Raw genomic sequence first — 23,980 nt, forward strand, 5'->3', positions numbered from 1 at the left:
GAAGATATATATAATTTATGCGTATTTATATGTTATAGGATAAATAGACACATATAAAATGTATAATTACAAAGTTTGGCAAAAATAATAATTAATTAAACTTGGAAGACGGGATATGATTTTAGCCAAATAAGACTTTTACCAAAACGAAAAAAGTTGGTATGACTTCGAAAATGAAAGAAGTAGTATTTTCACACATGGTTTTGAAAGAACAAAAAAACATATCCAAATGAGCCATCATCACCTACCAACTTTTTGAAAGAATCTTGACTCTACCCTTTTTTTTTTTTTTTTTTTTTTTTTTTTCAGTTAGTATATTGTATAGAACGATAGATTGTTAAAATTTATTTTGGTCGGAACATGTATGCATGCACTGAAGGGCCTTGCTCTACTGCGTTGGAAAGTATATTGAGATTTACATGGCAAATGGATTGGTGGATGATGAAAGGGCCTTGCTCTACTCGTTTATGAAACGTTGCTTCACCGTACCGTGTTGTTTTCACAGGGTAAAGCAAATGACAGAACATTAAGATTATCTAAATCATTATTTTTTAAAACCATATGTTTTGTTTCTGGAAAACCTTTAAAATAACGAGAAAAAACCTTCTCTTTTTTACATGTTTGGTAATCACCAATGTAAATCCAAACTCTCTTTCATTTTTTTTTTTAAGAAAAAACTCTCTTTCATTTTATATGATATTTTACTCACTTAGCAAACAAAAAAAAAATCACTGTTATTTGGGTTGGTAAATATTTTAAAAGGAAGAGCAATTTAGGTGAATGAATATGCTAGTGTAAAAGATACGGGTAGGTGATGGCCATTTGGTTCACTTGAACAAAATTATCGAAGAAAATCCCATAATATATGTTTCTTTAAATTATCCTTCAGAGTAAGGTATTTTATATATTCTTTTATAAATAAAAGTTGGTCACATATTCTGACCACAAAAAGATGTATAGAATCAATAAAAATGCATCTTTAGTAATACCAATAAGATTTTTTACCAAAATGAAAAAAGCATATAAGTTAACCAAATTAAAGACTTTTGACTTTTAATTTTAGATTTTAACCAAATAAGATTTTTTTCTTAACAAATAATTTGTTTCCTGTAATTCAAAAAATGAGATAAGATGTTAACACATGATTTGAAATATATATCCAAGTGAGCCAATAGCCATCACCTACCCTTATTTTTTACAGTAGCATATTCATGTACCTATATTTCTTCCCTTCTAAAACATTTACGACATTCACTATATATATGATTATGACTCATCAGAATTACAAAACTACATATTGATCAAAAGAGAAGAAGAAAAAAATACGTTTTAAAGAAAGAAGAAAAAGAAATCTTGAGATCTTAAACAGGCATACCCGCAAGAAGACAAAGTTTTCAGGTGCATAAGTTCTTTTATTTTATTTATAAAAATCGTTGTTGTTATAATATTTTATTTTGCTTAAATATTATGACATATATGTGCTGTATTTACATTTTAAGGATTTTACTTTAGTGTTTTTCTTGCTCCACCATCTGCGTTCACTGATTTTGAATGATAAAATTGTCATATCGATTGTGGATATGAATACATAAAACATCATTTTTTATTTTTATGTTCACTAAAAATAAAAACGCTTATATTGATATTTTTATGTATCATATTTTGTAGAAATCGTTTACAAGGAATTTCATAGTCAGATTTTGAAAAAAAAAAAAAACTTATATTGATATCTGCGATAAGAAAAATAAATTGTTTAGAAAATTTTGCCGAGAGAGTAGTTATAGTTTAAGTTTTCAATAGTTTTTTTTTTTTTTTTTTTTTTAATTATGTTTTTGAAACAGAGGTCAAATAATTGTGTACCAGTATGTAAGGTAACGGATATGTTGACTGTAGAGAGTTGAGACTTGAGACCTCTGTTTTTATTCTATTTCCATAGTTAATTCGTTATAAGACAAAATGTATTCTTATTGTAATTTTGTTTTGTTATTCCTTTTTAAAAGTTATAAATTAAGATGTCTTTTTTGTTTTGTTTTATGGCTAGTGCAATAGATTCGGACATGTTTATTGAAACTGTAAATGCAAAGGAGATACTATCAATTCACTAACGATTTTTGTTTTATGCATATTAGGATTTCGATTGGAAGAGATGACTTCAAAGAGAATGGCTTCAAGTATCGAACTAGACGCATTATCCAATCTACCGGATGTACTTCTGATTATGATCATCTCTTGTTTGTCGTTTAAGGAATGTTTAAGGACCAGTTTACTCTCTAAGAGGTGGAGGTATCTCTGTCGTGAGACAAGAAACATTTCTTTCAAAGAAACCGAGTATATGAACCGCTCTGTCTTCAGCAGAAAATCTAGAAGGATTTGGTTTGTTAACTATATGTGTCAATGGGTCTCTCGATATCAGGGTTACTGCATGGAAACCTTCGAGATTAGGTTATCTCTTCCATGCGAATATGCGGCAGAGATGGAGTCCCTGATCGAATTCGCAGTCTCAAGAAAAGTCAAGAACCTAGTTCTTGATTTCACAGACTATTTTTGGTCAAACGTTGCCGATGCGAGGTATAACGAGGTTGATGTGCATTTACCAGCAAGCGTTTACAATTCAAGAACCCTCGAATCACTGAAGATATATTCGTGCGGGTTTGACCCCTCGAAGTTCACAAACTCTGGATCGCTTAGAAAGCTCTCTATAGGTTGGATCGAACTCACAGGGGCCGAGTCTTTGATATTAACCTCTCCTACGCTCAAGAGTCTAAGTTTTAGTTATTGTTGGGGTGTTGTTATCAACAACATAGCCGGAGATATCAAGGAATTTGAATTTGAGAACTGTGAATTCTCTCGTTACATGGCTTGTTCCTTTGATCTGCCTAATGTGGAGATATTCAAGTACTCAGGCCAAGTGCTTGCTTTTGATGTCAAGAAAATGAATAAGTTCAAAGAAGTTTATTTAGATTTTGAGGCAGAGGACGACTACGAAGAACCCAATGAAAGAACCAAATTAGAGGGAACTATGCTTTCGGGCTTCCTTAACAGTCTTCGAGGTGCGAGGACCTTAAGTGTATGCCCTTTTCTCCTTCAGGTATATATTTAACTCTTAACTTATTTACATTACATTTTCACGTTATTAACATATCTTTGAGAATGAGAACTGAGCAAAGTATTTTACTAGGGGATATAGGTTAGTTTCAAAAATATAACGATTCTCCCTATGAAAGTTTTTAATATCCTAGTGGATAAAAGGAATATGTAGTAGTAGCTAATATAGTAGCTAGTATGTGTAGTATCTTTACCTTATAAGCTATTGCATTGTAATTGATGGATATAAAGACGGTTAGTTGACAGTTATGTTTATCTAGTAAGTGCATGGATGTGTTTTTCTTTTTGAAGGCTATCCAAGAATGTGATGATCCGTCTTCTTTACTTCGTCCTATGGAAACACAACATTTGGTGCTGAGAACAAGGTTGCATGTCATGGAGTTTAAAGGAATTACGCTCCTCCTCGATAATTGCCCTAACCTGGAAACGTTAACTTTGGATATCCTAGTTCGAAGCTTTTACTCGGTAAGACTACTATAAATGGGAACTTGAGAACAATAGTTATATTTTCTATATATGTATGATTTTCCCTAAAAGTCATAATTTGTCGTTTTGATATATTGCAGTACGCTAAATCATATTGTGGCGTCGGTCCACGTTCATATTGGAAAAAAAATCTTACCTATGAGAATCTTCCTAAGAAACTTAAGGTCGTGGTCGTGAGGAACTTCAGTGGTTGCTTTAGAGAGCTAAATGTTTTGAAGATTTTGATTCAGTTGGGACGTGGGCGTTGTCCCGGTCGTGCGCATGGGCCTGTACTAGAAAGAGTGGAGCTTTACGTGCGTGGTGCAATGCCGGAATGCCAGAGGATGGAGGCACATGATGTAGCCAAGATGTTACAGCGTATTTCAGGGGATGTGCAGGTTCTTGTACATGATCCTCGAAGAGTTGCAGAGCTATGATCAAGAGTTCTCTGTTTGTTTGATTTTCCGAATAATTTAAGCTTCTTGGAAAGAATGAGGACTTGGTCATCTATGTTAACCATAGATAATAATAAATATTATTGAGTAATATTACGAATTTATATACATCTTGTTTTTATATATTTTTAGAATTATATGATTTTCGTAAATAAAATAAAATAAAGTATATCACAAAAACTCCTCCTCGCTCATATTTCGAAGTGACCTAGACGGAAATCATCAGTTCTTGATCGATTTACCCGATTGCGTTTACAATCTAACGAACATTGAGTCACTAAAGCTATACGCTTGTGGAATCAACTCGACAAGATTCAAGAACTGCGTGCGCTAAGAAGCTTCACAATCGGTTGGCTTCAGATCTCTGTAGTCACTACCTTGCTTTTCAAGTTTCCGTCTCTCTTGAGAGTTTGAAATTCATGAACTCTGCGAGTCTTGGAGATGAAGAAATGGTTTTGGGTTAAGAGAATTAGTCTTTAAAGACTGCGGTTTCGCTGAGCCGGTTTGTAAATTTGATATACTAAAAGCAGTAATCTTCAAGTATTCTGGAATAGTACATCCTTACTTTTTACTTACAGAGAGTTAACGAGCAGATGCAAGAATCATACTTCGATCGGAGACGACATATAATATTGGAACCGGAGAAATCCTTTCTTGTCTTGTAACAACATCTCTCTTATGCTAAGACTTTAACTGTCTGTTCATATACAAAATCACTCAACATATCTAACATCTTACACTCATGATCAGACCTTAAGTTACGTTTTTTTTTTTTATTTTTTTTGGGAGAAAGATGATCCAAAATGTGGAGGATGAAGATTTGCAACGTTGATTTGAAACACGGCATCTGGTGTTGAAGACGAGTCAGCATCCATATGAGTTTGTAGGGATCAAGATCGAACTTGATTAATAAGCAGTACTCTCCGGATTTGAAATCTCTTAATTGGATCCTGCAAGACCAATTATGAAGGTAATTAATTAAGTTACTATACTAGATCTTGTAATTGTTAAAAACATACAGTAAAGCAAGATGTCAAAAGAGGAAAGATTGAGTTTAATGGATTGATTTTCGATGTGCAGACGCTTTTGTTTCCAGTTGAGATTGACCCAAGTAAATATATTGGCTTTATCAACTCAGTGAGTGTTTGGAAAAGACGCTTAAAGTCACTGAGGTGAAGGGGTTTTGGTGGTGGTTGGTTCGAGTTACGTGTACTGCAGTATTTGATTCGGTACGGTCGTGTTATGGAGCTAGCTTAATATGTATGTGGACGAAGCTCAAAAGAACAAATGCACCTAGTGGAGAGCTTATATGGTTCAGCAAATCAAGAAAGCTTCCAGCCGATTACAGGTTGTGACTATATATAGACAAAACAACGTTTGAAATTAAACCCTATTTTTGAGTCGGCTTTGGAATGTTTTTAAAACTCTTTGGTCAAACTTTTTAATCCATTTTTTTTTTTTGGTGATTTTCCCGAAACCTCAAAATTTTTCGTTTTGATATATTGCAGTACGCTAAGTCATATTGTGGCGTCGGTCCACGTTCATATAATCATATTGGAAAAAAAATCTTACCTATAATAATCTTCCTAAACACTCAAGGTCGTGGTCGTGAGGAACTTCAATGGTTGCTTTGGAGAGCTAAATGTTTTGACGGTTTCGATTCAGTCGGGACGTAGGAGTTGTCCCAGACGTGCGCATGGGCCTGTACTAGAAAGAGTGGAGCTTTACGTGCGTAGTGATATGGCGGAATGTCAGAGGATGGAGGCACATGATGGAGCCAAGATGTTACATAGTATTTCGGGGGATGTACAGGTTCTTGTACACGAACCTTGAAATGTTGAGCTACTCAAGAATTTATTTTATTTTATTTCAGGACTTCTCTCAGTTGTGGTTTTTTTTGTTTTGTTGTAGTCCCATTTAATGATGTTCTCGGTTTGTTTGATTTTATGAATAATTTGAACCTCGGAAAGAATGAGGACTTGGTCATCTATGTGAACCATAGCTAATAAAAAATTTATCAAGTGTTACAAAAATATATTATGTACATCTTATTTTTATATATTTAATCAAAATATATGAAAGCTTGAATAATGGCGGAGCCACTTAAGTCTGATGACCAGACACTATCTTCGAATATGAGTCGTGACGATGTGACAAACCAAACATATATTAAATGACCGGCAAGGTCTGATGCTCTTAATATATGAAGTTTGAATAATGGCGGAGCCACTTAAGTCTGATGACCAGACACTATCTTTGAATATGAGTGGTGACGATGTGGCAAACCAAACATGAGTTCTACTCTAATCGGTGGCTTGAGCAACCAATGAGATGCTTGTCATAGGAGAGTTGCCATTGGCTTTTCTTGAAAGTATGACATGGAGACATTTCTGTAACAAGGTATGTCTTTCTGTTTTCTTTTGTTTGTTCTTTTAACTACATATATTTGGATTTATTGTTAAACTAGTACTAATATGTTTATATATGTATATGCATGTGGGTGAATCTATATAAACTCCACCCACTTCAGAAGAACTGCCATGAGAAACATTGTTGAGATGTTTGTTCAGAAAAAATCTACTATGAGGAAATAATTCATTGCTAACAAGCAAAGAGTCTCACATACAACATATATTTGGGCCGGGTTAGTGATATATGTGACAGGTAAAGTCATATATCATTCTTTTACTTAATAAGTTCATTCTTGAGTTCACTTATTTTGTCTTAATACTGATTGATATTCACAGGTGCAAGTTATATGGTTATAACAGCACATTACATTGATCCACATTGGCGGTTATAGAAGCTTATAATAGGGTTCAAGTATGTGACAGACCACAAAGGGAAGACAATTGCAGCTACTCTTCTTGACTGCTTAGCTGAGTGGGGCACAAAGAAGGCATTCTCTGTGACAGTGGACAATGCAACCACAAATACAAATGCTTCGAGTAAGTTTGAGACTGCTTTCTCTCTTGTGTCTGATGAGTCTTTGGTTATGAATAGAGAGTTTATGCATGTGAGAAGTGCTGGTCATATCATTAATTTGATTGTGAGAGACGAGTTTTCTAAAGTAGATGAGAATGTAGTTGCAATTAGGAATGCTATCTCGTATTTTAGATCCGACACAAATAGGCAAAACACATTTGACCAGAAGATAGATTATGTTAGGATGGCACGGGGTAGTTTGCTTTTGGATGTCAGGACTAGGTGAAATTTGACTTATTTGATGTTGTAGAGGGCAATTAAGTATATGGTAGCATTTGATAAGATGGAGAAAAAAGAAAAGTTATACAATGATCATTTCTTGGAGATTGACAATGGAAGAAAGAGAGTTGGACCTCCTAACTTGAATAATTGGTGTTCTCTTGAAAGGTTAGACAAGTTTCTGGAGATTTTTTACAACTTAACATTGATTGTCTCGGCTTCTACTAGACTGAATGCGCATAGTGTTATGGGGAGATAGTCAACATTTCAACAAATCTTGACATGTTGTGTTCTAGTTATGATTCTGAGTTGAAGAAAAAGGCTGAGGAAATGTATAAGAAGTTTGATAAGTATTAGGATGACATTAGTAATATCAATACAATGTTGAATATAGTGACTGTGTTTGATCCTAGTAAGACGCTGCATTTTGCAAAGATTTATTTTGCGGAGTTGTATGGTGAAGAGACTCCGACAGCTAAAGAGATGTATGACAAGGTTTATAATCTTCTGGTTGATATGTTCAAGCAGTATAGTGAAAGGTATGCTAAATCTCAGCCTTCTCAGTCATCTCAGTCTCAGCCTTCTTCTCAGTCATCTCAGTCGGATGTGAGTGAAGTGCTCCTCGGTTTTTTACAATTGATAAAAGGTACAAAGCATTGTTAAATGAGATTGGAGTTAAAGAAACAAAGGATGAGTTGACTACATATTTGAAAGAGGCTGTTGAGAATCCGATTTTGATGATGGGGACTGACTATGATGTTCTTTCTTGGTGGAAACTCAATTGTGGCAAGTACCCTATTTTATCACAAATGGCTTGTGATGTCTTCGTTATGCAAGTGTCATCTGTAGCATCAGAAAGTGCTTTTAGCACAAGTGGTAGAATAATAAAACTATGTAGAAGTTGCCTAATTCCCTATATGGTTGAGATTTTGATGTGTATTGAGCAGTGGATGAAACAAGACATTGCAATTGAATCAAAAGTGCTTACAAATGCACAAATACTTGCAGAAGTGGAATATGAAGATAGACTTGGAAAAGTTTTGTATATCTTGTCGTTTTTTTTGTTATTGCTTCTCTTATACTTTATGTTAACTCATCCAATTCTTTTGTTTTCAGAGTTCTACATTGAAGAGTAATTCACACTCAGGTCTCCGCTACAATTACAAGGTAAATAAGTTCAATGGATTGTCTCTTACTCTTTTACTCTATTCATGATCGTCTAATATGCTTCTTATTTTCATATGAATTCATCATCAAGAGGACAAGAACTATCGGCTTTGGTGTTTTGTTGTTTTGGTGTTTCACTTGGTGCACACTACAAGAAAACACGCATTTTGCGACTACACTATTAGTCACTTAATAGTCGCTAAATCAAGATTTACGACTAATTAGCGACTATTTCATACTGTCGTTAATCGATAGTCGCTATTTGATGTAGTCGTATATTTAGTCACAATTTTGCGACTAATAGGCGACTATATACATGTTGTCACATAGTAGTCATCATTTAGTCGTAAAATGTAGTGACTCCTTTGCAACTAAGTTACGACTATATTCATCGTAGTCATTATGTAGTTGTTATTTTTAGTGACTAGGTTGCGACTATTCTGTGATTAAGAAAACTGAACAAATGGGTTGTTAACTTGGTCGGTAGATAGTCGTATAAGTTTTGGTGACTATATAATGACTAATATATATAGTAGTCACTATATAGTCACTTTAGTTTTTAGCTATATTGTTAAAATTTGATGACTATTTGGCGACTATTTTTTTTTTGAAACTAGATATAGAATATTTTAATTTCTCTTTTTTCTTTTTAATCCTGTCAACCAAACCAAAAAATGATTCTAAATTGGAAACCTAAAGAAACACATAATATTTATGCCAAAATACATTGTACTTAAAAGTTATCATAGTTTCAAAACACAAAAGTACAACACATAGTGTCGCTATTGAGTTCATCAAAAAAGAGTTACATAGAGACAGGTAACACAAGAAGAACCTATGGAGTTGAAGTTGGATCTTCTTCTTGAAGAGGCTCTGTCGTGGTTGTCTCTTTAGCTGAATGGGCTGTCAAGAACTCCTTGAACCGTGGATCACATTGCCGCAGAAACTTCCCCACCAAGTCCAACTCGTCAATCTTCTCCTTCTGCTCAGCAATAACTTCGGATTGTTGAGCAATTTGTGCATCACGCTTCAACATTTCTGCATCACGCCTCAACATATTAGCAGCCTGCTCCTCTACCTTCCGTTGAGCTTCCTGCAACTGTTCTTGCATAGCTACAAAGGCGTGAGTGTCTCCTGCTTGCTTCCCCTTGCCATTGACAATGCTGTCAAGGAGGCTTCCAACTCCAAAAGGTTTTCCTCTTGAATCCTTCTCAGTGGACTGCAAAGTAAGAGAAAATAAGATATTAGAGGATGTCAAATTAAACTCCAAGATAACATTTGTGTATTGTTAAAATAAAACGTAACCTGAAGAAAGATTTCTGTATATTCTTCAGTTGTTAGCTCTCGGGGCCGTGACTCCCCATCTGAGATGGCAGAAGGATCTTCCTCGAGCTGAGACAACCTCTCTTGCACATTCTTCTCATATGTTCCTGCTATCTTCTCTGCCTTCCGATCAACATATGTCCCATCAGGCTTTGTATGTGCCTTGATGAAAACCTCACCAATACGTACTTCTCTTCCCAATTCCTCTTCCTGTAATGTTAAGAAACAGACAAGTAAATTTTTAATGTAACAGCTAGGTCAAAAATAAAAGTGGCGAATGTGTAACAACAGAATTGGCTCACCATTTCGTTTTGAATCTGTTTATACGACTTTGGCCATGAGAGGTGGACATGAGGACCGAGGCCATTACGGTCAGACATACGAGCATCAGAATATGTTTTGCTCCTTTGTTGTGCTTCTTCAGTGTCCCAGAATTCTGTCATTGTTGTCCATAGAGTAGTTCCAATCCATTTAGGTTGGCGTCTAGTAGTTCTCATGGTGCTAACCATGTCTTTGAGCCGATTTTGACAGATGGTCTCGAAGTGAGCTTGAACAGTCCCAGTTATCAAAGGATCCCAAGTGTGGGTTTTCTACAAAAAAAAAAAAGAAAATAGCTAATGTGAGTGAAAAGAAGCACAAGTAAATAAAACAATATATGAAGCAGTATAGAAAGCTTAAAGCTATATATATATGAAGGCTAGAGGACATAACACTTAACCGCAAACTCAATGAAGTATCTTTCCTGTTTATCCCGAGGAACACATGTCCAGCTGTAGGAAGGACCTTCGAATTTGTTTAAAAGAATTTTAGTAATCTTCCGAACAAGCTTAAATCCAGGGTCACGATCAAACCTCCATACACATGAAACAACAAAACGAAAGTCAACCATCAGAGACACTCAAAATAATAAATCGATAAGTCTAAGAAACGATAACCATCAGGATGATATCAACTAAACTAAGAAGACTTAATGCTAAGTCTAAGAAACGATACACAATAGCTTCAAAGAGTTTGTATTCGCATCAGAGACCAAACAATGAGACCTAAGCAAGACATAAACAAAACCAAAACCATTATTCAAAGAGTTTGTAATCGCATCAAAGACCAAACACTTCATAACCAAGACCAATCGAGACCAAACAATGAGACCTAAGCAAGACCTAAACAAAACCAAAACCATTATTCAAAGAGTTTGTAACCGTACCATTCTGTCTTTGGTATGGGAATGGGAGAGAGGACGGTGGTGAACTCATGTCTGTTTGGCACTAAAAGCAGTGCATTTAGAGCCTGCAATGTGTCCTCTTGGAGTTCCGGCAACACCGGAGGATAATCAACTTGGAAATTGTTGCCTTGAGACGATGGATGCGAACGATGACTGCGAGTCTGAGAGACTTCAGCTGGAGAAGGCGGAGGGTCAACTAGAGTAGGCGGAGGGTCAACTAGAGCAGGCGGAGGATGCGACGGATTGTAGTGGACTTCTTGAGAAGGAGTCGGGTTCACTGTAGTCTGCGGTGGGTGAGTGTAGGAGTTGTGAAAAAGCTGTTGAGACGGAGGATGCGACGGATTGTAGTGGACTTCTTGAGAAGGGGTCGGGTTCACTGTAGGCTGCGGTGGGTGAGTGTAGGAGTTCTGAAAAAGCTGTTGAGGCGGAGGATAGTTCCAGATCTGGGCCGCCGATGACTATCGTTGTACTTCAGGCGTCTGCAGCGGAGGAGGAGATTGGACCGCCGGCGTGAAGTTGTACTGATTGGGTAGACTGTGCGGCCGTTTATTTGCTGTTGACGCTCCGACTCTCTGAGAAACGTTAGGAGCAGTAGGTTTCCTCTTCCTTCCTCCTCGATTAGGCATCGTTTGAGAGATGATGGGAACGATTAGGGTTACGGATTTGGGGGAATCGAGAGGAAGAAGAGAAGGATTAGGTTTAGATTTGGGGGATCGAGAGGAAGAAGAGAAGGATTAGGGTTTACGGATGGGGGAAATGAGAGGAAGAAGATGCGGATTAGGGTTAAGATTTGGGAGAATCGAGAGGAGTCGAAGGCTGCGAGAGGAAGAAGATAATGGATTAGGGTTTTCGTATTAGGGGGAATCGAGAGAAGAAGAGGGATAATGGGTTTGGGTTTGGGTTTAGTTAGGATTAGTTAGGATTAGTTTGGGATAATGGGTTTGGGTTTATGTTTAATTAGGCCCAAATTTTAATCTAAGCCCAGATTTTACAATTTTAATTACAATTTTAGTTTACCAAATTTATTTATAAAACACTGATTAATTTTAATTAACCAAATTTTAATTACAATTTTAATTAACCAAATTTATTTAATTACAATTTTAATTAACCAAATTTTAAAATTTTAATTACAAGTTATTTATATAACCAAATTTATTACACAATAATATTACACAATAATATTACACAATAATATTACATAATAATATTACACAATAATATTAGACAATAATATTACACAATAATACACAAATATTACACAGTAAAAAGACAAAAATTAAAAAACAAATACATAGTAATTTTGCCAAATAATTATTGTTCTTCGTCTTCTTGTTCTTCATCATCAGAAGACGATAAATTACACTGGAATTCATCTTCTGGATCCGCATCTCCAACATCGTAATCAAAGTTTATTGGATTAGCATCCGCTACCAAATTGTCGACTATGAGATCTTCAACTGTAGTCATCAATACAGCATCATCATTTTCTGTTTGCAACAGAGTCGGTTCATTGTTTTCATATTCTCCTGAAATGTTTCCCCTCGGATTTACTTTCAGAACACTTAGCCACTCTCGCTTTGGTTTCTTTGTGTATGGATACGGAATATAGCAAACTTGATCCGCTTGAGATGCTGTTTGCACAAAATCGCAATTTAGTATGGATAGTTACATTAACTAAACTTATATATAAATTATATTGAGTCTTACGTACCTAAAATGAATGGCTCATATTTGTTGTATTTTCTCGAAGAGTTCACGTCAACAACGCCACTATTGCTCTTCCGAGTCCCTCTACCAATGACAGGATCATACCACTTACTCTTAAAAAGTGTGATTCTCAAACTGGTCATCCCTTCGTACTCAAGTTCTATGATATCAGTTAAGTTCCCATAGAAATCTGCACCATCAGATGCATCAGTGTAATTTTCACCTTTAACACATACACCATAGTTACATGTCTTCCGTCCAGCGCCGTGATTCTGCGTATGAAACACATAGCCTCTTGCAAAGTATATTGGCCAAGTTTTGACCTTGTGTAAAGGTCCATGCACTATCTCTTGAACCCAAGTAGGAAATGGATTTATGGCGTTCCAGTATATAACCTGCGTATACATATAAATATTATATATCAATGATATAATTAAATAAATGCATAATCAGAGTCGGTTACATGGGTTCGAGTATACTTACATAATCTTTCACCCACACATGATATTCTTCAGCTCTTTTCGTGGACAGTTCTTTTTCGGTTAATTCAGGATATTTGGTAGAAAGAAAATCCTCGAACATACTAAGAAAATTATATATATTTAATATATATGAGAAATATTTGTGGAGTCTATATATTTGCGAGTCTATATTATATACCTCTCAATTGGTTGAAAATAGTCACAATTCCATAAAACATATGCATGTGCGCACTGATAGTCTCTCTCTGAAAGCCATACTTCATGCATTTCCCCACTTGGGCGACCGACATGAGTAAATATATTAGGGACTCCAGGGACATGATATATTGGGACTTCACCTTCATAGAATCTTGTTAACCTGATCAAATAAGATAATTAAAAATAATTCAAATTAAGTATAAATTATAATTTCATTTAATTATACCTTGATTTTGTTTGTATATGATCGACAAAGTAGTGCTCAGAGAAGTAAGCAATCTCGTCATTGATATAGGACTCAACGATTGATCCAGCCGCATATCTTTTGTTCTTCGCTTTTCCTTTCAACTTTTTGAAAAATCTTTCAAAAGGATACATCCACCTATATTGGACAGGGCCTCCCAGTTCTGCTTCATACGGGAGATGTATAGGCAGGTGCTCCATCACATCAAAAAATGATGGTGGAAATATCTTCTCTAAGTTGCATAAGATCAAAACAATGTTATATTTAAGAATTTGAACGCGACTTTTTTGCAAAGTTCTTGAGCATAAGTCCCTGAAAAATGCTCCAATCCCTGAAAATTTCATGTCTTAAGAAATTATATTTAAAAATATATACTACTAATTTAATTAAATAGGTAATCTGTACTACCTGATAATGCAAGGTGAACGTTCCGGTCTAGGAGTTCTGCGAAGATAAATGGAAGAAGTCGCTCCATAAAAACATGGCAATCATGACTCTTCATTCCTGAAAACTTGCCATTGATCAAATCAACACAACTAGCCAAGTCTGACAAATAACCATCTGGAAATTTCACCGCATGCTTGACACATTCCAATAAACTTGTTTTGGCTTCCTTTGTCAATGTATATGCTGGGAATGGAGCTTTACCCTTCCTATCAATATGTAAGTGTGGTCGAGAACAAAATTGTTCTATGTCCAATCTTGACATGATGTTATCTTTAGATTTACCCTGTACACTCATAAGAGTATACAAGATGTTGTCCACAAAATTCTTCTCGGTATGCATCACATCAATATTATGTCGGAGATTGAGGTCCTTCCAATAAGGTAGCGACCATAATATGCGTTCTTTGTGCCAATTATGTTCCTTTCCATAGCCTGGCATCTTCTTTTCATGACCGTTACCACCAACTTCCCTGGTTTTTGGTGGATTTACATCTTTCAAACGCTCATAATAAACTTGCTCACCAGTTAAAGACTGCGGTGGATAGTCGTTAGAAGCGTCTCTTCCCTTCAGGAAATCTTTTTTGTTCTTCCTTAATTGATGACCATGAGGCAGGAATCTTCGGTGACAATCAAACCAACATGTCTTCCTTCTTTTGGGTAGATAAAACGACTTTGTACTTTCCATGCAAATTGGACAAGATAATTGACCGTGGGTGGTCCATCCCGATAACATGCTATACGCCGGAAAGTCGCTTATCGTCCACATCAGCACTGCTTTTAGATTGAAGTTTTGATTCAAAGACACATCGTATGCATCGACTCCAGTAGACCACAACTCTTTTAACTCCTCAATAAGAGGTTGTAGGAAGATATCGAGGCTAGCTCGCGGATGATTTGGCCCAGAATTCAGAATTGTAAGAAACAAGTACTCCGTATTCATGCACATACCAGGGGGTAAATTATATGGAGTCAAGATCACAGGCCACAGTGAATGATTACGAGACATGCCAAATGGATTGAACCCATCGGTACATAATCCAAGGTAGACGTTACGGGGTTCTTCCGCAAACCGGGGGTTAAGCTCTTGGAAATATCTCCACTCCGCCGCATCAGAAGGATGATTCATTTCTCCCTCTTTTGATTGGTGCTCTGCATGCCATCTCATTGCCGCTGCAGTCTTTTGGCTCTGATACATTCTCTTCAACCTATCAGCAATAGGTAGATACCACATACGACTATATGGTACTCTTGTTCTCCGTCGGTCCTCCTTAGGCTTCCATCTTGGTGAACCACAAAATAGACATGTCTCTTCCTTTTCGTCTTCTTTCCAGAAAATCATACAATTGTTAATACAAACATCAATTGTATAATATGGAAGGCCCAAATTACGCATCAATTTCTCTGTCTCGTAATGTGAACCGGTAGACTGGTTGCCTTCTGGTAAATAATCCGTCAAAATTCTGCAAACCGAATCTACTAACTTTTCACTCATATTATACTCCGCCTTATTTTGCATGACTCGAGCAGCCAATGACAATTGCGAGTGACCTTCACGACAACCATCATATAAAGGAGTTTTTGCACTATCTAACAAGTCGTAAAATTTTTGAGAATGGTTTTGTACCGGTTCTTCCACATTCTCATGACTCTCATTTTGATGATAATTATCATCTAAACCCACATTATAACGAAATGCATCATTCACCATATCCACATATGGATCTTCTACTACATTACCCATTTCTTCATGACTCCCATCATACGTCCTATCAGTGTAACTATTTCCTATATCCAAATTAATTTCTTCGCCGTGGTTATACCAAACATAATAATCTGGCATAAATCCATTACTAAACAGATGCTCATAACTCTTCTACCCGAGAGACATCTATTGTTTTTGCAAACACTACATGGACAGAGAAACTTACCCCCATTATTCTGAACTGTTTCTTGGCTACTTGCAAACGTTAAGAATTGGTCCACCCCCACTTCGAATTCAGATGAAAAATTCCCCGTCACTTCATCGAACCTCTTGTACATCCACTCCCGATAATTACCGCCATTACCACCATAATTGTAATGTCCCGCCATTATAATTATATATATATATATTTTTTTTTTTTGGGAGAAAATATAAAAAATTATATAAAGCAAACTTTTTTTTTTTGATTTAGAATTTTTTTTTTAGAGGAGGAAAGTGAGTTAGGAGTGAAGAGAACAAATGAGTGCAACTTCTTTTTATAGACTTTCCTAGGTGACTAATAGGTGACTAATAGGCGACTACATAATAAAAGTTGGTACACCAACCCCCGCATGGAAAACACGTTTCTTTTAACTGTTTTTTGCGACTACTTGGCGACTACACGATGACTATGTAATGACTCGCCGTAAGAGTCGCCTAACAGTCGCTAAATTTTACGACTACTTTACGACTACCTTATGACTCGCCGAATGAGTCGCAACGTAGTCGCCAAAGTTTACGACTATTTGACGTGGTCGTACTGTAGTCGTTAATTTGGCGACTAAGTTGCGACTATATAATTCCATCAACAATATAGTCGCCTCTTAGTCGTTAAAATACGACCACCGTAACGACTGCATGTATTAGTCGCTGAAGAGTGACTATTTAGTGACTAAATCCATGTAGTCGCAGAATAGTCGCTAAATCGTCACTTTGTAGTCGTTAATTTTGGCGACTACATATGTGGTCGCTATGTGTAGTCGCTAATCACCTGTTTTCTTGTAGTGGCAATTGGTGTTACAATCACTTGGTGTGTCAGCTAGTTTTTCGCTAGTTTTTCGCTTGGTGTTTCATTTGGAAAACTTTGTTTCTTTAGTACTTGGTTTGTTAAGACATGGAGATGTTTGTTTGTGGTTTGAAGTTTGAACATTGGTTTCTTTTTGTGTTCAGTTTTGTTTAATTTTGGATTGAATGAATGGTATTGAGTTTGGTTTTGTTTAATTTTGGATTAAGTTCGGGTTCCCGAATCCGACCCGAACCCGATGGATGTATATTCGAAACTCGATCCAAATACTAAAAATACCCGAATGTGTCTAGAACCCCTTACCGAAATACCAGATCTGAACTCGATCAGATACCCATAAGTCTTAGTCTAGAAAAGATTGCTGAAACGCTGAGTGGAAAAGATGACATCTAGTGACAAAATTTAAATCTTAGGGTTTAAACATCTCAAGCTTCGGAATCAGAACATATGATTTTAGCCAAATAAGACTTTTACCAAAACGAAAAAAAGTTGGGATGACTCCGAAAATGAAAAAGAGTATTTTAACACATGATTTTGAAAGAGAGAAAAAACATATCCAAATGAGCCATCATCACCTACCTGTATTCTTGACTCTAACCCTAGTACCCTTACAACACTTTTTTTTCTTTTTCAGTTAGTATATGGCATAGATGATAGATTGTTAAAAATTATTATTGGTCGGAACTTGTATGCACTGAAGGTGATTCAAAAATGCTGAGGATCCTTTTATATGCTAAGCATCTTCGTTTTCATTACCAAATGTTGTGTATCCCACCGCATGAAGGGTCTTGCTCTACTGTGTTGGAAGTATATTGAGATTTACGTGGCAAATGGATTGGTGGGATGATGAAAGGGCCTTGCTCTACTCGTTTATGAAACGTTGCTTTACCGTGTGAATCAAACAGAACATTAAGATTATCCAATTTTTTTTTTCTTTTCAAAACCATATGTTTTGTTTCTCAAAAACCGTTAAAATAACGAGAAAGAACTTCACTGTTATTTGGGTTGGTAAATGTTTTAAAAGGAAGAGCAATTTAGGTTAATGATATGCTAGTGTAAAAGATAAGGGTAGGTGATGGCCATTAGTTCACTCGAACAAAATTATCGAAGAAAATCCCATAATATATATTTCCTTAAATTATCCTTCAGAGTAAGGTATTTTATATATTCTTTTTATAAATAAAAGTTAGTCACATTTTCTGACCACAAAAAGATGTATATAATCAATAAAAATGCATCTTTAGTAATACCAATAAGATTTTTTACCAAAAAGAAAAAAAGCAAATAAGTTAACAAAATTAAGCCTTTTGACTTTCATTGAATTTGGGATAAGATTTTAACCAAATGAGATTTTTTTCTTAACAAATAATTTGTTTGCTGTAATTTAAATTCAAAAAAATGAGATAAGATGTTAACACATGATTTGATATATATATCCAAGTGAGCCAATATCCATCACCTACCCTTATATTTTACAGTAGCATATTCATGTACCTATATTTCTTCCCTTTTAAAACATTTACGACATTCACTATATGACTATGACTTATCATAATTACAAAATTACATATTGATAAAAAGAGAAGAAAAAAAAAACCCTTCAAAAATACGTTTTAAAGAAAGAAGAAAAAGAAATCTTGAGGTCTTAAACAGGCATAACCGGAAGAAGACAAAGTTTTCAGGTGCATGAGTTCTTCTTTGATTTTATTTTTAAAAAATCTTTGTTATTTATCTTTGTTATAATATTTTATTTTTGCTTAAATATTATGAGATATATGTGCTGTATTTACATTTTAATGATTTTACTTTAGTGTTTTTCTTGCTCCACCATCTGCGTCCACTGAATTTGAATGATAAAAATGTCATATCAATTATGGATATGAATATTTTGTAGCATATGTAGCATATTTTGTAGAAATCGTTTACAGGGAATTTCATAGCCAGATTTTGTTTTTAAGAAAAAAACTTATATTGATATTTGTGAGAAGAAAAAAAAAAGTTTATAAAATTCTGCCAAGTGAGTAGTTATAGTTTTTTTCCACAAAAAAAGAGTAGTTAAAGTTAAAGTTTTCAATAGTTTTTTGTTTTTTAATTATGTTTTTGAAACAGAGGTAAAATAATTTGTGTACCAGTATTGTAATGTAACTGATACGTTGACTGTTGAGACCTCTGTTTTTATTTTATTAGTTATAAGACAAATGGCTTCAAAGAGAATGGCTTCAAGTATCGAACTAGACGCATTATCCAATCTACCGGATGTACTTCTGATTCTGATCATCTCTTGTTTGTCGTTTAAGGAATGTTTAAGGACAAGTTTACTCTCTAAGAGGTGGAGGTATCTCTGTCGTGAGACAAGAAACATTTCTTTCGAGGAGTCCGAGTACGTGGACCGCTCTGTCTCCGACAAAAGATCCAAAAGGATTTCGTTTGTTAACTATATGTGTCAATGGGTCTCTCGATATTAGGGTTACTGCATGGAAACCTTCGAGATTAAGTTCTCTGTTCCATGGGGATTTGCGGCAGAGATGGAGTCCCTGATCGAATTCGCAGTCTCAAGACAAGTCAAGAACCTAGTTCTTGATTTCACAGACTTTTTTTGGTCAGTCACTACCGATGCGTCGAGGTATTACAAGGTTTATGTGCATTTACCAGCAAGCGTTTACAATCTAAGAACCCTTGAATCGCTGAAGATATATTCGTGCGGGTTTGACCCCTCGAAATTCAAAAACTCTGGATCGCTTAGAAAGCTCTCTATAGGTTGGATCGAACTCACAGGGGCCGAGTCTTTGATATTAACCTCTCCTACGCTCAAGAGTCTAAGTTTTAGTTATTGTTGGGGTGTTGATATCAACAACATAGCCGGAGATATCAAGGAATTTGAATTTGAGAACTGTGAATTCTCTCTTTACATGGCTTGTTCCTTTGATCTGCCTAATCTAGAGATATTCAAGTACTCAGGCCAAGTGCTTGCTTTTGATGTCAAGAAAATGAATAAGTTCAAAGAAGTTTATTTAGATTTTGAGGCAGAGGGCGACTACGAAGAACCCAATAAAAGAACCAAACTAGAAGGAACTATGCTTTCTGGCTTCCTTAACAGTCTTCAAGGTGTGAGGACCTTAAGTGTATGCCCTTTTCTCCTTCAGGTATATATTTAACTCTTAACATCATTTTCAGGTTATTAACTTATCTTTGAGAATGAGAATTGAGCAAAATATTTTACTAGGGGATATAGGTTAGTTTCAAAATATAACGATTCTCCCCATGAAAGTTTTGAATAGCCTAGTGGATAACAAGAATATGTAGTACTCTCTCTGGTTTTGGTTTTTTTTACTTGTCATTCTAGAGGAAATTTTTTATTCCATATTACTTATCGTTGTTTTATGTTTATGATGCAATTTTATCAATCAAATTTCCAGTCTTATCTCTCATTTTTGGCTTATTAATTACTTAAAACAAATGAAATAACACATCAATGAAGGGTAAAATAGAAAATTAAATTGTTTTCTTTATGTGTGTGAAATCAGCTAGAATGACAAGTAATATAAAACGGAGGGAGTAGTAGCTAATATAGTAGTATGTGTAGTATCTTTACCTTATAAGCTATTGCGTTGTAATTGATGGATATAAAGACGGTTAGTTGACAGTTATCTTTATCTGAGTAAGTGTAAGTGCATGTGTTTTTCTTTTTGAAGGCTATCCAAGAATGTGATGATCCGTCTTCTATACTTCGTCCTATGGAAACACAACATTTGGTGCTGAGAACGAGGTTGCATGTCATGGATTTTAAAGGAATTAGGCTCCTCCTCGATAATTGCCCTAACCTGGAAACATTAACTTTCGAATGCATCCGTCGAAGCCTTTTCTCGGTAAGATTACTATATATAGTAGTATTGAATTTGAGAACAATAGTTCCTTTTACTATGTATGATTTTCCCTAAAGCTCAAAATTTTTCGTTTTGATATATATTTTTTTTTTTTGTATGAATGTTAAATTATATTCACCAAAAAAACAGTGGACCAAGAGTTTTTACAACTTAGAGAACTTCTTAGAACATAGAACAAAGATTATAACTTAATTTGGATGTGTTTGAAACCAATACTGAAGACCACTCTCAAAGCCGGATGTGGTGAGCAGCGTGAGGAGACGATTTCGCACAGTCTTGGAGATGAAGCTGATGAGGTTAGATGCGGTTGCTGGATCTTCTCCATGCCTTCGAGCATTGCGTTCCCGCCAAAGGCTGTGAACAGCAGACTGAAAAGCATAGCAAAGTACAAACAGGTGAAGCCGAGGTATTGAAGAATCCGAGAGAAGAGTGACCAGAGTTGCCCAGTTTTATATATATCGTTTTGATATATTGCAGTACGCTAAGTCATATTGTGGTGTCGGTCCACGTTCATATTGGAAAAAAAATCTTATCTATAAGAATCTTCCTAAGACACTTAAGGTCGTGGTCGTGAGGAACTTCAGTGGTTGCTTTGGAGAGCTAAATGTTTTGAAGGTTTTGATTCAGTCGGGACGTGGGCGTTGTCCCGGTCGTGCGCATGGGCCTGTACTAGAAAGAGTGGAGCTTTACGTGCGTACTGATATGGCGGAATGTCAGAAGATGGAGGCACATGGTGGAGCCGAGATGTTACAGAGTATTTCAGGGGATGTGCATGTTCTTGTACACGATCCTAAAAGAGTTGCAGAGCTATGATCAAGACTTCTCAGTAGTAGTGGTTTGCTTATTTGTCCCATTTAATGATGTTGTACTCTGTTTGTTTGATTTTCCGAATAATTTGAACTTCTCCGAAAGAATGAGGGGTCATCTATGTGAACCAAACTAAAAAAATTATTGAGTAATATTAAGATTTTATATACATCTTGCTTTTATATACTAAAAAATTATATGATTTTCGAAATGAAAATTTCTATGATTTTCGAAAGTAAAATAAAATAAAAGTATAAATAAATAATAAACTCTCCTAACTCATACTTTGAAGTCACTACAAAAAAGTGTATATTACATCAATTAAATTGTATCAAAAGGTTAAGTGATATTAATTTGTACTGCTTATTTACAATTGATATCAAAAATAAAATTTAGCATCGATTGTAATAATTGATATTCTTATTGAGTTGTACGGCATCAATAAACTAAAATTGATGCAAACTAATATAATTTTGCATCACTTTCGGTTATTGATATAAATATGTATAAATACATCACTTAAATAATCGATGTATTAATTCATTTATCTTAACATCATTTTGCAAATGATAAAAAAATTTACATCAATAAAAGATGATGCTAATAAGATTAAACTAATTATGTCAAAACTAATTTTGTGATTTAGTTCAATTGTTAAAAGTTAAAACTGATGACAAAAAAAGTTATCTGATTATAATTTGAATCAGGTAGTTAAAACATTAATAAACTAGCATAACCGATATAGATTAACAAACAATCTATATAGTTTAATTTATAAATAACAACCGACCTATTTTTAATTCATATTGCATAAGTGACAAACGATTACTAGTATTACATAAGTGACAAAAATAGTTTGAATTAACAAAAAAAATATTATATGCATGCTTCTATAGAACTAACGCGAAAACATATATTGTAGTACTTTTAGTGCTATAAAAACTGGTATCATTTCATTCTTTAAAAGTTTACCGCAGTTTCTTTAAACGAAAATAACCGATCTATTACTTTTTTTTCTCGGTTAATTGTTTTTTCTTTTGGGAAATAGAATATCTATTTTTCATGTTTCCCTAAAATTAAGTAAATCAAGTACAAATCTATAGAAAATCCTATGAGATACTTCTGTTTCCTTCGCTAACAGTTTCGTTTATTCAATAATTACTTCTTACTCTCCTATATTAACTTTGGACGATTTGATGAACATCCACAAAGGATAGAAGAGAAGAGATTTTCCAAAGCATGTTCAAGGTAAGCACTATATTGTTTTTTAACTTGTAATTTTCTCTATACTTTATTAGAAAAATCAATTTATCTGTAATTGATTAAATTTTATAATCTTTGAATGTTTCTCAAGTTTAATTTTCAGATCTGTTCGACTATTCAAGCTTAGTCTTGATTGATCGACGTGTTCAAAAGTCTGATACACAACACATCTGAAATAGAGTCTCATTGATGAGACGATGATCTAGTAAAGGTTCTGCATTTAGTGGCTGCTTGTAGGTACGGTGTTTTGATAGACAAGGGTCATGATGAAGCAAATTGTAAGATCGTGAAGTAGTTTCTGCCTACGTCTGCAGGATTTTGTTTTTTCTTTTTCTTATTTAAGTTTATTTTGGCAGCAGTTGTAAACTTGTTTGTATAGTTTAGAAGAACAGAGATTTAGTTTTTCTATAAGCTCATATTTTTAGGGCTTGGCTTGAATTTTGAGCAATGTACCGTCATATTTGTTTTCTCTTCTATGAATTTTAAGATATTTTAACATCATTTTATATAATATTATTTTTATTTAGTATTATTTGTTATTATTGAAAGGAATTGATACATTTATTATAATTATTTACAAAAATCGATAATAATTTTTAACTGATATAAATATTCAATATCATTTTTTGTAAATGACACAATTATTGGAATCACTGAATCCAACTGACACTGACTTTTACATCACTTATTTATAATTGATACAAATTTAACATCAATTTTTAAAACTGTAACAAATATTAACATCATTTATATTAATTGATATAAAACTAACATTACTTTTTGAAATTGATGCATATTAACATCAATTTCAAAATGATGCAATTATTTAGGTCAAATGATGTAAAATATTTGCATTAACGGAATATAAATCACTTAACTAAATGATGTAAAATTAATTTGCATCAATTATAAGTAATACAAATATATAAAATAAATGATTCAAAACACATGTTTTTTTGTCGTGAGTGACCTAGACGAAAATCATCAATTCTTGATCGATTTTCCCGATTGCGTTTACAATCAAACGAACATTGAGTCACTGAAGCTATACGCTTGTGGAATCTAACTCGACAAAATTCAAGAACTCGACTGCGCTAAGACCATCTTTACTGGCAGATTCTCTTCCAAATACTTTTATTAAAAAATAATAACAAGAAGAGAGAGAAGAGAAAAAAAAAAAGAGAATCCATACTTCAGGAAGAAACTTGAAAAACGGTTCTCACAGAAAATATTAAAAAA

At 34.7% G+C, this 23,980-nt stretch overlaps 4 protein-coding genes across 4 annotated transcripts; 2 read left to right on the forward strand and 2 right to left on the reverse strand.

The window, feature by feature from the left end:
* The first annotated feature begins 1,190 nt into the window (after nucleotides 1-1,190).
* On the forward strand, nucleotides 1,191-4,127 carry LOC104755100 (putative F-box/LRR-repeat protein At1g56400). The gene is made up of 4 exons (XM_087470902.1): nucleotides 1,191-1,398; nucleotides 2,130-3,088; nucleotides 3,397-3,570; nucleotides 3,672-4,127. The coding sequence occupies exons 2-4, from the start codon at nucleotides 2,147-2,149 to the stop codon at nucleotides 4,005-4,007; spliced, it is 1,452 nt and encodes a 483-aa protein (XP_087327028.1). The 5' UTR covers nucleotides 1,191-1,398; nucleotides 2,130-2,146; the 3' UTR covers nucleotides 4,008-4,127.
* A 4,995-nt stretch (nucleotides 4,128-9,122) lies between these two features.
* Nucleotides 9,123-11,762, reverse strand: LOC147949149 (uncharacterized). The gene is made up of 7 exons (XM_087470223.1): nucleotides 11,401-11,762; nucleotides 11,269-11,317; nucleotides 10,924-11,225; nucleotides 10,438-10,570; nucleotides 10,022-10,309; nucleotides 9,702-9,929; nucleotides 9,123-9,615 (listed from the first exon to the last, which is right to left on the reverse strand). Exons 1-7 carry the CDS (start codon nucleotides 11,565-11,567, stop codon nucleotides 9,232-9,234), a joined length of 1,551 nt encoding a protein of 516 aa, XP_087326349.1. The 5' UTR covers nucleotides 11,568-11,762; the 3' UTR covers nucleotides 9,123-9,231.
* A 493-nt stretch (nucleotides 11,763-12,255) lies between these two features.
* On the reverse strand, nucleotides 12,256-15,445 carry LOC109131592 (uncharacterized). The gene is made up of 6 exons (XM_087470227.1): nucleotides 13,984-15,445; nucleotides 13,558-13,906; nucleotides 13,312-13,491; nucleotides 13,135-13,234; nucleotides 12,656-13,046; nucleotides 12,256-12,575 (listed from the first exon to the last, which is right to left on the reverse strand). The coding sequence occupies exons 1-6, from the start codon at nucleotides 15,413-15,415 to the stop codon at nucleotides 12,256-12,258; spliced, it is 2,772 nt and encodes a 923-aa protein (XP_087326353.1). The 5' UTR covers nucleotides 15,416-15,445.
* A 2,907-nt stretch (nucleotides 15,446-18,352) lies between these two features.
* LOC104755109 (putative F-box/LRR-repeat protein At1g56400) lies at nucleotides 18,353-21,655 on the forward strand. The gene is made up of 4 exons (XM_087470914.1): nucleotides 18,353-18,469; nucleotides 19,085-19,930; nucleotides 20,480-20,653; nucleotides 21,149-21,655. The coding sequence occupies exons 2-4, from the start codon at nucleotides 19,262-19,264 to the stop codon at nucleotides 21,482-21,484; spliced, it is 1,179 nt and encodes a 392-aa protein (XP_087327040.1). The 5' UTR covers nucleotides 18,353-18,469; nucleotides 19,085-19,261; the 3' UTR covers nucleotides 21,485-21,655.
* The last annotated feature ends 2,325 nt before the right edge of the window (nucleotides 21,656-23,980 follow it).

Source organism: Camelina sativa, chromosome 2, assembly GCF_030686135.1.
Source record: "Camelina sativa cultivar CO46 ecotype springtype chromosome 2, ASM3068613v1".
NCBI lineage: Eukaryota > Viridiplantae > Streptophyta > Magnoliopsida > Brassicales > Brassicaceae > Camelina > Camelina sativa.

Coding starts and splice junctions, on each gene's coding strand:
- LOC109131592 (XM_087470227.1), bottom strand. CDS start 15,415: ATGCGTAATTTGGGCCTTCCATATTATACAATTGATGTTTGTATTAAC. Junction 13,235..13,311: donor TATTTTCAACCAATTGAGAG/GTATATAATATA, acceptor TAATTTTCTTAG/TATGTTCGAGGATTTTCTTT. Junction 13,047..13,134: donor ATGTGTGGGTGAAAGATTAT/GTAAGTATACTC, acceptor ATGTATACGCAG/GTTATATACTGGAACGCCAT.
- LOC104755100 (XM_087470902.1), top strand. CDS start 2,147: ATGACTTCAAAGAGAATGGCTTCAAGTATCGAACTAGACGCATTATCC. Junction 3,089..3,396: donor TATGCCCTTTTCTCCTTCAG/GTATATATTTAA, acceptor TTCTTTTTGAAG/GCTATCCAAGAATGTGATGA. Junction 3,571..3,671: donor TAGTTCGAAGCTTTTACTCG/GTAAGACTACTA, acceptor GATATATTGCAG/TACGCTAAATCATATTGTGG.
- LOC147949149 (XM_087470223.1), bottom strand. CDS start 11,567: ATGCCTAATCGAGGAGGAAGGAAGAGGAAACCTACTGCTCCTAACGTT. Junction 11,318..11,400: donor ACGCCTGAAGTACAACGATA/GTCATCGGCGGC, acceptor CGCAGCCTACAG/TGAACCCGACCCCTTCTCAA. Junction 10,571..10,923: donor CCCATACCAAAGACAGAATG/GTACGGTTACAA, acceptor ATGTGTATGGAG/GTTTGATCGTGACCCTGGAT.
- LOC104755109 (XM_087470914.1), top strand. CDS start 19,262: ATGGAAACCTTCGAGATTAAGTTCTCTGTTCCATGGGGATTTGCGGCA. Junction 19,931..20,479: donor TATGCCCTTTTCTCCTTCAG/GTATATATTTAA, acceptor TTCTTTTTGAAG/GCTATCCAAGAATGTGATGA. Junction 20,654..21,148: donor TCCGTCGAAGCCTTTTCTCG/GTAAGATTACTA, acceptor GATATATTGCAG/TACGCTAAGTCATATTGTGG.